General features: G+C 44.1%; 1 protein-coding gene across 2 annotated transcripts in view; it reads left to right on the top strand.

Moving 5' to 3' along the window:
* Window positions 1–12,532, top strand: part of STK24 (serine/threonine kinase 24) — a 160,571-nt gene that overhangs the window by 54,118 nt on the left and 93,921 nt on the right. For both annotated transcript variants that reach the window (XM_063953064.1, XM_063953063.1), the window contains exon 2: window positions 7,795–8,025. In XM_063953064.1, coding sequence (XP_063809134.1) covers window positions 7,795–8,025 — 231 coding nt within the window. The remainder of the gene's footprint in view (window positions 1–7,794; window positions 8,026–12,532) is intronic.

The following is a 12,532-nucleotide window of genomic DNA, read 5'->3' as shown; positions in this document are numbered from 1 at the left end:
ATAAGTGGAATAGCTTCCCATCAGAGGTGGTAGAGGCTAAGACTGTAGAGCAATTTAAACATGCTTGGGATAGGCATATGAATATCCTTACAAAGAATTAAGGTACAAAAAGGCTTGAGCTTGCCTAAAGGATAAAAAAAAAAGGTGCAGACTAGATGGGCCAAGTGGTTCTTATCTGCCATCAAATTCTATGTTTCTATATAAAATCTGTGGTAACAGCACTATTTTAACTAACAATACCAAGAAATTCGAGATCTGTGTTTATACCAACAGCGCTATAATGAATTGAAAACCAGTTATAATAAAGATATCACCATTACGTCCCTTATTGGCGATTCCTGTGATAGAATCTTCAGAAGGTATTGACTGGTGCGATTTCTCCAGGGTATAGTAATATGTAAGGAAACATGAAAACAAAAAGGAACCAATGTGTAGTAAATTCCTCATAAACGTCAAATAAATCTAGATTGTTCTTTTTCTAGAAAGATAGTGGTGGTTTTTAGGCGTACCCCACTCACACTTTAATCAAAAATTTCTAAACCCATCAAGGTTTCTTTTTCCAATGCCAAGGCCTGATTCACTTGAACTGCACCTGGCAAATAAGTATGTTTTAATAAAACATTTTTTGTACCCCCCTACCTCCATCTGAGGAGAGTGAGTTCTTTGCTGGGGAGGCTAGACTGTTACCACCAAGGACACTACATAAGGAGTGGAACCTAAAAAGATACCTTGATGGGAGTACAACTACATTAAGAACTGTGAGTTTTGGTACGCACAAGTTGATCTACAGATTTCACTGTTATTTTAAAGATACCTTGATGTGCTTCTTACCCACTTCACGAGTGTGAGTCTTGGGGTACGCTCCATCTATACATTTCAAGTTTCCAAAGATACCTTGATGTGCTTATAGCCCCTCTCGCGAGTGTGAGTTTTGGGGTACGCTCCATCATTATATTATAGAACATACTTATTTGCCAGGTGCAGTTCAAGTGAATCAGGCCTTGGCATTGGAAAAAGAAACCTTGATGGGTTTAGAAATTTTTGATTAAAGTGTGAGTGGGGTACGCCTAAAAACCACCACTATCTTTCTAGAAAAAGAACAATCTAGATTTATTTGACGTTTATGAGGAATTTACTACACATTGGTTCCTTTTTGTTTTCATGTTTCCTTACATATTACTATACCCTGGAGAAATCGCACCAGTCAATACCTTCTGAAGATTCTATCACAGGAATCGCCAATAAGGGACGTAATGGTGATATCTTTATTATAACTGGTTTTCAATTCATTATAGCGCTGTTGGTATAAACACAGATCTCGAATTTCTTGGTATTGTGAACTGTATTTGAGATGTGGTGATATCTCCTGAGATTTGTTATACCATTAGCTGCTTGGCGCCTGTCCTGGTACACCCCCAAGAAATTTTTTGCTCCACTATTTTAACTAAGTTTATCCGCCCCAACATTGATAATGGTAGTGACTTCCACCTCAAAGTTTTCTTCTCACATAGTTTTATAATAGCTTTTACATTTAATTCATACATTGAGCCAACATCTTTAGGGATCTTTACTCCCAAATATGTTAAATATTTACTTGCCCACTTTACTGCCACTCTCCCTGCCCAATTTGGCTTTCTAGTTCCTACTATTAAATGCAATGCTGTTGACTTTTCAACATTAATCACATACCTCGACTCTTACCCAAACTTTTACTTTTTCCATCAAGGGTTCCAGGGCTTGACTCGGGTTCATAACAAATAACATCAGATCATCCGCGAATGTGGCTAATTTTATTTCCTTTTCCCCTACCTCATCCCTCTTAGTACCTGCCACTCCTGTAAAAAAACGCAGCTTTGGATCAATTACTATGTTGAACAAAAAAGGGAGATGATGGGCATCCTTGTCTTGTGCCCCTTTTCATTTTAATCTTTTCACTTTTATTCCCATTTATCAGTAGCTCTGTATTTGGGTTCTCGTATAGAAATCTTATTAAATTCACAAACTTTCCCCCAAACCCCCTAGTTTCCAAGATCCTATAGAAATATGGCCATAGTATCGAATTAATCAAATCCCTTATTCACGCCTAGGCTCAGTAATATGCCTGGTTCTGCATTTCTTTGCTGTGCTTTTATTACTGTCGCAATCGCCATCCTAACCCCTTTCACCCTCTTATACACCCCATTTGATGTTCTAACATTATGTTTGAACTTAATGTCTGTGCTCTATTTACCATTATTTTTGCCACTAATTTACAATCCACATTGAGCAGTGTAATTGAGCGATATGATTCTTCCTTTAATGGATCTTTTCCCTGTTGTAATATAAGGGAGATATATGCCACATTGAATGATGGATACAACGGATTTGTCTTACATATTTCCTTATACAGTCCTGTTAACACAGGTGTAAGTTCTACCTTTAATATTTTGAAAAACTCCCCTGACAGCCCATCTGGGCCTGGTGCTTTTCTCAGTTTTAATGTTTTATCTTCTGTTGGATTAGATATATATTCCCTAAAGCTCCTCTCCATCCCGTCCTTAAATGATGCATACGTTATTCTGTTCTTTTTTTTTTTTTATAATTATGTACGCATGAAATTATATGTCCTCTCAGGATTGTTTTTGCGGTTTCCCAGTCCAGAATTGAATTCTTTTTATGTTCTTTATTATCTTCTGCATATTCTTGCCATCTAGCTTTCAGATAATCTCTAAAATCCTCTGAATTATATAAAGTAAATTTAAAGAAAATATTAAAAACAGGACACTGAATACTTAAATAATTTCTTGATCAGCACCTTCACCTGGTGGGCCAGCGACCTTTAAGCTATTTTGCATGGCTTGCCACCTCCCTCAGGGCTTCCAGCGTTGTCTTCTGTGCTCTTCACCTGAGGGGCAGCAGCCTGTAAACTCTTTTGCATAGCTGCTGCCTACCTACATAACTTGAGTCGACCCAACGACGCCCACACAGCTGCAGTAGCTCTTCCTTTCTCCTCCTCCTGCCGTTGGACTGACTCCCGCTGCCTTGTGCTGGCTAATGTTAGCCAGCACAGGGGTGTGTGGTGGAGACACATGTAACGCTCCCCTGCTCTAATCTGACCCACCCGGTGACCCGGTGGATTGGGTAGGGTTGAAAAGTTGGGTTCACTGCAGCAGATTAATTTTCTCTTTTATTCCCTGGCAAAGAGGTGAAGGCATCCAGACCCCACACACAGTATGAACACAATTTTAAATAAAATTCCGTTTTATTAGACTGGATTGCTTCTATCCCATATAATGGCACATATACATTTACCGTATGTTAGGCATATACATAAAAAACATAAATACTCCTATAAGCAATTTAAGTATTAATGAACGGCTAAACTTAAAATATCTCTTCAATCTTTTCAAGTATTACATTTTACTAAATAAAGCATACCTGCATACTGTCCCGATTTTGGTGGGACAGTCCCATTTTTCTGGGTTGTCCCACCTGTTGGTCGCAGTGTCCCGCGGTGGAGGGGGGGGGGGGGGCAGTTGGGAGACCCTCTCTCGTTCACTGCTCTACAGCGGGAGAGAAGGACAGGGGGCATGCCAGCAGCTCACAAAGCGCTGGGCATGCCCCCACAGTGGCAAAAACAGGGGTGTGGCACCCTCCACGAGACCACTTCCTACCCATAAGGCCACACCCCCTAACTTTGGGCGCTCTCCTCCCAACTTTTTAAGGTTGGGAGGTATGACTAAGGGCCCAGAACTTACATCTCTTCCTTACTTATAAATACATACACATTACATACGACAGTACCTAGATTACAGATTGCATATACAGTATATAACACTTTATTACATCAGGTGTTATTTGGCCAAACTCATATGTGCACTTACTAGGTCTTAATACCTAGGTTTTGTTTGAATAACCTTGAAGTATATAATGTAGATAGGATGTATTTAGTTAAAATACTATATTGCTGTACTCCTATTTCAAGGATCCTCCCTGTGGCAGAACAGCTGTAAAATCTGAGGTAAATCATAATGAATATCCACTGAATTGCTGTAAATGAGGTTATAGTTTTTTTTTGTAGGAGACCTTCTCTTCCCTTTATTTGATATTTCTGATTTGATCTGTAAAGTTAATACTTGCTCCTCAGTTTGGCCTTGCTGTAGAATACTTGCTGGCTCAGCAATAGGACTCCCTTTGTACAATAGTCTGTCTGTGTAATATGGACTGGCTGTACTGATGCGGGCTCTGTAATATAAATGAGTCTCTGTAATGATGTCTTTCTGTTTATTGACCTGACTCAGGTTTCTGCATGAATAGTACATCTTTAGGGATTTCTATCAGACTATTATATAATAATTCACTATTCTATAGGTATTGTGGTCTCTATCCTCGCATAACAGGCGGCTGGCAGACTAAGGGGCATATGTACTACAGACTGGAGAGAGATAAAGTATCAGCTAATCAGCCCATACCTGTCAGTTTTTAAACACAACCTGTAACATGGCAGTTAGGAGCTGTTTGGCTGGTACTTTGTCTATCTCCACTTTATCTCTCTCTGGGCGGGATGTACTAATCTCCGCCAGCGCGATAATTGTACTTTTCTCAGCGCTCTCACTCCCCCCTCGGCAGAACCCGGATGCGCATGCGCCAAACGGCCATGATGAGCGCAGCGATCAGAGAACACAGTGCGTGGCCGCGGCGGTGAGGAAGGATGAGAAGGGGATGAGAAAATAGATGGGTGAGCGGAGGGGGGAGTGAGAGCGCTGAGAAAAGTACAGTTATCACGCTGGCGGAGATTAGTACATCCCGCCCTCTGAGACTTAGTACATCTACCCTATGGGTCTGTTTACTATTCCTTGGAGAGAGAGAAAGTGGACGGAGATAAGTACCAGCCAATCAGCTCCTAACTGTTATTTTTAAAATTCAGCCTGCTCTCCTCCGTCTGCCCATGGCTCTCCCCGTCTCAGCTCCCGCATCTCAATTAAACTTTTTTTAAAGTCGAATAGAGATGGCATTGAATAGCCCTGGTCGGATCCATTCTGACAAATGAATGTCGGAATGGATCCGACTTCAATTGAATATACCTCTCTCTCTCTCTCTCCTGAGGATTTCTGTCATCTGTCACTGTTGTCAGCTGGGCTCTCTCCTGTCTATTACCTGACAGGACCTTGTTGGGGAGATCACTCCTCACATGACCTGAGGCTCTCCTCCTCAGTTTCTCAGTCCTACTCCCCTGCCCACTGCTATCTGGTGTTTTATGTAGTCACATGTCTCTTCCCACTTTCAATTTGCCCAATCGTTACTCCACCAGAATCTCTGCCCAGTTCCATCATCTCTTATCATAGGTTGTACAGCAGCCATTGTTCTACCCATATCTCTTCTCTAAACGCATTAATTAATAGAATAAACTCCCCAGATGTGCACCCATAATTACATGTATAGTTTTAGTAGGGTACCACACATGGCCGGCCATCTTCAATTTTAAAAATGGTGTTGACCTCATATTAAGGGGCTTTTCTTACTGTGCAGAGGAGTTCACAACAATTTCTCCTCTGCAAAAGTATTTGACTTTTGCACCAGCTAAAGGCTGAGGGCAAAAATTTGAGTCTCCTCTAGTACTTACAAGCGGCCAACACACGGTGAGATCTGTACCATGTGAGATCTGTACCATTTGATTTCCCTTGAAGTCCCGTGAGCTGATATTGCATATACACACTGTGCGATATGCACCATATTCAATGTGATTAAAACCATTTGGTTTAAATTGCGGGTGCATATAGCACCATGTGTAGGCCCCTTTAATTTGACCTGTTTTGCCACTGCATGTTGGAATGTGGCAGTGATGCACCTTTCCAGTTACATTCCAAATAATGTAATCCTTTAATGCTCAGAAAACGTTCACACTGAGGTGCACTGTTATACCCCTTTCACAACAAAATTCCTGGGTCCAGCCTGGGTGACTGAGCACGTGTTTCAAGCCATGTCATAGCGTAACCTATTCACAGGCTGGACCCAGGATATTGCCGGGCTTCTCCTCTGCCAGCCCTTGAAGATGACATCATCTCCAAGCGCCATCTGTCCATAGGATGTTAATGGGATTTGGGTCAGATGACCTGGGTCACCCATTCACATTGCCCATTAACCACTTGCCTGGCTTTGTCGCATCAGCTATGACCACACCAGCAAATGCCTATTCTGATCTGGTCGCACACGATGCGACCAGTCAGATACACAGTGTGTGCAGCTGAATGGAAAATAATCCTCCCATAGCTGCTGCTCTCAGAGGGACCTTTACCTTTGTGTACCCTCCCCCAGGGTTTGCTGTGCTGCTGATCACTGCTGATAAGTCAGCATGGCAGGGCCTCCCACCCAGCAACTGAAGACATTAGCAGCCGTTGGGGAAGTGTAAATCAGCCCCCCACTCAGTGTGTACCTGGTGGCTACGCCGCTGGGAAAATTAAAGTGACGATGGTCATGATGTTTTGATGGTATTTATCCAATTTTACGATGGGGATTATCCAATGTTCCGATGTTTGAAAGATCAATATTTTTATTTTTACAAGTATATATAAAAAATGTTTTTTTTTTTTTTTTTTTAAATAAAATAATTTTGGATAAGTTTTTAAATACATGTTCTTCACCGAATTCACTCATTAAAAAAAACATCAATTTCTGAGCAGTTTTTGGAAATAAAATTTGTAAGTGAAGTGGTTAACCTGGTTCCTTCCTAGGACCAACCCTTCTCGTTGTATTCCCGGGTCACTGGACCTTGGTTATTTTTTGGGGACCCTTTCACACCAAGTCGGCACTATTCTGGTTATTCTATTGTATCTGTGCTAAAGGGGTATTAGTGTGTGGGGGCAGGGTTTGAGAGCAAGGATGATGTGTTGCCCATTGAGACCCACCTGGTACTACACCCAAGCATTTTGTAGTACTGCGTACTGGCCTCTACTGCCTTACACCTTCTATAGGCCCCATGCCAGCTATCACCGATGTAAGGCAGCTTATCTTTGTAATACTGTCGAGAAGGTTGGTTTGTGTCGCCTATATCTGACTCCTTTTTAATTGTTATAAATTATCTCTGCTGTCTCTAACAGATTAGAAATAAAATATAGTTTTCTAAGCTATCTGGTTTTAAGGAAATATTTTAGCAATGTATATTCCATGCTTGAAGCCGGCTTATGTAAGGGTTACTTTGTCGCCTTCTAAGCAGGTATCTCTATAACTTGGACATAAGTTTCCATTTGTTGATGATATTATATTTTACTACAACAGAGCAAATTCTGCGCAGTCTCAGGCACTAATAAAAGAAGATATGCAAAATAAGTTCTCTATACAAAATACTATACTATAAATGGCTTAAAACAACATTACGTGTGTGTGTGTGTGTGTGTGTGTGTGTGTACGCTTGCTTATTCTTTTCAAAGGTGAGAAATGTATGTTTTTTAGACAATGCGAGTTCCCCCCACTACCAGCTGATGCCCACTGATTGCATTCCTAGATAAATGAATGCTGGCGATACAGTATGACTGCACACTTGAGATATTCACTCCATACATTTTTTTTTCAGAGAATGTGTGTAGCAAATGGTGTTACTCTAATGCAATTTGAGAGCTGATCAAAAAATGAGCCCTACAGTCTAGTCTCCAGAGCTCTACATTCTCTATGCACTTGAAAGATTGGGATCATGGTGTATTAATATGATGGTCAGTCGCCAATTCCTGTTTAATTTTACTTGTGCAGGACATACAAAATGGCATCTTCCACTAGCATGTTTCTGCATTTGACATCTATGTTTTTGTTTCTCCTTAACAGAATTTAAAAGCAGACCCTGAGGAACTATTTAGAAAGTTAGAGAAGATTGGCAAAGGATCCTTTGGAGAAGTTTTTAAAGGGATTGACAATAGGACTCAAAAAGTTATAGCTATAAAAATTATAGACTTGGAAGAAGCAGAAGATGAAATAGAGGATATTCAACAAGAAATCACTGTGCTGAGCCAGTGCGATAGTCCGTATGTAACAAAGTATTATGGGTCATATCTCAAGGTGAGTAGTACAAGTCAACTAGATTTGAATTAATGATTTGCATTTTAAGAACACAACACCAGGGGGTAAAGTTACTAAGTGGCGGAATTGTTTTTCTGGGATTGTGCTGTTTTCAGGTGGTGGGATTGTGTTTCCGGTGGGATTGCATCCTGCCAAATTACAAAGGCCTAGGGTTGGGTTCTGTAAGGGAAGTCGGGCACCACTCCTAGGTAAAACCAGTCCTATTACCTACAGCACTAGGGCTCATCTCAGTCCTGTGGAGCAGCGAGTGTAGTAATAGTGACAGCGTGGCCTGGCAGCCATGCCTGTTGCCACCACCTGTAGTTTAAATAAAAAATATAATAAACAAATTACGCTCTATACTCCTTTTAAAATAATCCAGGATAATTTATTCTTTTAATTCAAGGGTAAACGGATGACATCTGTCAGTGCTTGTAGCTAGTGACCATGCCTATTGCACGTCACCCAACATGGGTGGTGACAGTTGACAGAGAGAGACAGAGGTGGGACAAAGATGAAATACAGAGCAGACATCAGTCTGGAGTATCACAGGGTGGGTGCAACTTGAAGCTGGAGAGACACAGGGGGAGGACATGAGGCTGGAGAGATGCAGGGGTGGCATGAAGCTGGAGAGATACAGGTGGCATGAGGATGGGGAGCTGCTAGGTAGGCATAAGGCTGGAGAGACACTAGGGCGGCCTGAGTCTGCACAGACATTGGGGCCTGAGGTTGGACAGACAATTGTGGGGGGAGGGGGTTGTCTGAGGTTGGAAAGACGCTGGGCGGTGCCTGAGACTGGAGAAACATTGGGGTTAATTCAGATCTGATCATAGATGTGCTAAATTTAGTACATCTACGATCATTTACTCAGACATGCGGGGGACGCCCAGCACAGGGCTAGTCCGCCCCGCATGTTTGGCCCTACCCCTCCCCTGCAAGGGTGCAAAAGCTTAGCACATCGGCAGTGCTTTTGCGCCCGCTGATTAGCTCCCTGCCAGCGCAGCTCCTGCGCGCTGGCAGGCCGCTACTCATCGTGTCCCAGGTCGCATCGGCTGTGTGTGACGTCACGCAGCCGCCGTGTGCCGCCCCCACAATGATCCGGACACGCCTGCGTTGTCCGGACCGCGCCCCGCCAATGGCGTTCTAACACCGTTGGCACACATTCCTCCCACCCCGCAACCAGGCAGAGGCAATCGCAGCCCTGAGATGCTTTTAGCATCTCACTGGACTCCACAAAAGGATTCAGACTGCGATCGCTGCCGCGATCCAGTCTGAATTAGCCCCATTGGCACCTGAGGTTGACGAGACACTGGGGAGTAGCATGAGGCTGGAGAGAAAATTGAAGGCTGGGGCTGAAGAGACACACGGGGGCTGAAGCTATATGGCAGGGGCGCTGTTAATTAGACTTGTTTTCAGCTTTGAGTTATATGTCCCAGTAGTGGTAGTGAATATGCTTTACCTCCTAACTACTACTTTATTGAAGTGTGAGGAATGCTGAAACTTTCTTAATTAACATAGAATATTGCATGAAAAAAAATGAAGATATTTAAAAAATCTCCCAGTAGATTTTCTAAAACTGCTAAAAAAGAAAGGTGGGGGTAATTGACTCAGCAACCAGTCAGATTATAGGTATCATCTCCTAGAACATGGGTCTTCAACCTGCGGCCCTCCAGCTGCTGTGGAACTACACATCCCAGATTGCCCTGCCACAGTTTTGCTATTAAGGCATACTGAAACTGAGACAGGGCATCCTAGGATGTGTTGTTCCACAGCAGCTGGAGGGCCGCATGTTGAAGACCCATGTTCTAGAAGGTACTAGATAAATGATTGATAGAATCTGGGCCCTCATTCCGAGTTGTTCGCTCGGTAAAAATCTTCGCATCGCAGCGATTTTCCGCTTAATGCGCATGCGCAATGTTCGCACTGCGACTGCGCCAAGTAAATTTGCTATGCAGTTAGTAATTTTACTCACGGCTTTTTCATCGTTCTGGCGATCGTAATGTGATTGACAGGAAATGGGTGTTACTGGGCGGAAACAGGCCGTTTTATGGGCGTGTGGGAAAAAACGCTACCGTTTCCGGAAAAAACGCAGGAGTGGCCGGAGAAACGGAGGAGTGTCTGGGCGAACGCTGGGTGTGTTTGTGACGTCAAACCAGGAACGACAAGCACTGAACTGATCGCAGATGCCGAGTAAGTCTGAAGCTACTCAGAAACTGCTACGAGGTGTGTAATCGCAATATTGCGAATACATCGTTCGCAATTTTAAGATGCTAAGATTCACTCCCAGTAGGCGGCGGCTTAGCATGAGCAAATCTGTTAAAATCCGCTTGCGAGCGAACAACTCGGAATGAGGGCCCTGATTGGTTGCTATGGGCAACACCTCCCTAATAAATTTAGAAAATCTACCACTTGGGCCGTTATTCAATTATCAGCAAATTTTTCACGGCTTTTCGTGGGTATGTGTGCTCCTGTTTTTCAACCCATTCAATTCCAAACTGGTTTCCCACGAAAATTCTTGCAGTGAAAAGTGTAGGTGAAAATGGGGAAATCAGTCTGTACCCCAAAAAATGCCACACTAACATAGGATAACAGAAGAGAAGTGTATTAGAGATCACATTAAAGAGATTTTGGGGACTTGAAATGGATGTTGTATGCATTTTTTTCTCTGACGTCCTAGTGGATGCTGGGAACTCCGTAAGGACCATGGGGAATAGACGGGCTCCGCAGGAGACTGGGCACTCTAAAAGAAAGATTAGGTACTATCTGGTGTGCACTGGCTCCTCCCTCTATGCCCCTCCTCCAGACCTCAGTTAGAATCTGTGCGCGGCCAGAGCTGGGTGCTCCTAGTGGGCTCTCCTGAGCTTGCTAGAAAAGAAAGTATTTGTTAGGCTTTTTATTTTCAGTGAGATCTGCTGGCAACAGACTCACTGCTACGTGGGACTGAGGGGAGAGAAGCAAACCTACCTGCTTGCAGCTAGCTTGTGCTTCTTAGGCTACTGGACACCATTAGCTCCAGAGGGTTCGAACACAGGGCCTGACCTCGATCGTCCGTTCCCGGAGCCGCGCCGCCGTCCCCCTTGCAGAGCCAGAAGACAGAAGAGAAGCGATGAAATCGGCGGCAGAAGACTCCTGTCTTCATTAAGGTAGCGCACAGCACTGCAGCTGTGCGCCATTGCTCCCACAGCACACCACACACTCCGGTCACTGTAGGGTGCAGGGCGCTGGGGGGGGGGGGGCGCCCTGGGCAGCAATTATAATACCTTTTGGCATAAAATACACATAATACAGTCAGTTAACTGTATATGTGTAAAAACCCCCGCCATTAAGTTACAGAAAACGCGGGACAGAAGCCCGCCGCTGAGGGGGCTGGGCCTTCTTCCTCAGCACACCAGCGCCATTTTCCCTTCACAGCTCCGCTGGAAGCACGCTCCCCAGGCTCTCCCCTGCAGTATCCAGGTACAAGACGGGTTAAAAAGAGAGGGGGGGCACATAAATTTAGGCGCAAATCGATACAGACAAGCAGCTATTGGGAAAATCACTTATTAGCAGTGTAAATCCCTGTGTTATATAGCGCTGTGGTGTGTGCTGGCATACTCTCTCTCTGTCTCCCCAAAGGACTTTGTGGGGTCCTGTCCTCAGTCTGAGCATTCCCTGTGTGTGTGCGGTGTGTCGGTACGGCTGTGTCGACATGTTTGATGAGGAGGGTTACGTGGAGGCGGAGCAGAGGCAGATAAGTGTGGTGTTGCCCCCAACGGGGCCGACACCTGATTGGATGGATATGTCGAAGGTCTTAACCGACAGTGTCAACTCCTTACATAAAAGGTTCGATGACGCAGCAGCCTTGGGACAGCCGGGGTCTCAGCCCGCACCTGCCCAGGCGACTCAGAAGCCGTCAGGGGCTCATAAACGCCCGCTAGCTCAGATGGTAGACACAGATGTCGACACGGAGTCTGACTCCAGTGTTGATGAGGATGAGACAAATGTACAGTCTACAAAAGCCGTCCGATGCATGATTACTGCAATGAAAGATGTATTGCACATTTCTGATATTAACCCGGTTACCACCAAGAGGGGTATTATGTTTGGGGAGAAAAAGCAGCCAGTGACTTTTCCCCCATCTGATGAATTAAATGATTTGTGTAAGAAGCGTGGAGTTCCCCTGATAAGAAACTAGGGATTTCTAAGAGGTTACTGATGGCGTACCCTTTCCCGCCAACGGATAGGTTACGTTGGGAAACATCCCCTAGGGTGGACAAGGCGCTAACACGCTTATCTAAAAGGGTGGCACTTCCGTCTCCGGATACGGCCGCCCTAAAGGATCCTGCGGATAGAAAGCAGGAAGCTATCCTGAAGTCTGTGTATACACACTCTGGTACTCTACTGAGACCTGCTATTGCTTCAGCCTGGATGTGTAGTGCTGCAGCAGCATGGACTGATACCCTGTCAGACAACATTGATTCCCTCGACAGGGATACTGTTTTGCTAACCATCGAACATATAAAAGACG

Source organism: Pseudophryne corroboree, chromosome 2 (assembly GCF_028390025.1).
Source record: "Pseudophryne corroboree isolate aPseCor3 chromosome 2, aPseCor3.hap2, whole genome shotgun sequence".
Lineage (NCBI taxonomy): Eukaryota > Metazoa > Chordata > Amphibia > Anura > Myobatrachidae > Pseudophryne > Pseudophryne corroboree.
This window is presented reverse-complemented; position numbering and strand designations above follow the sequence as displayed.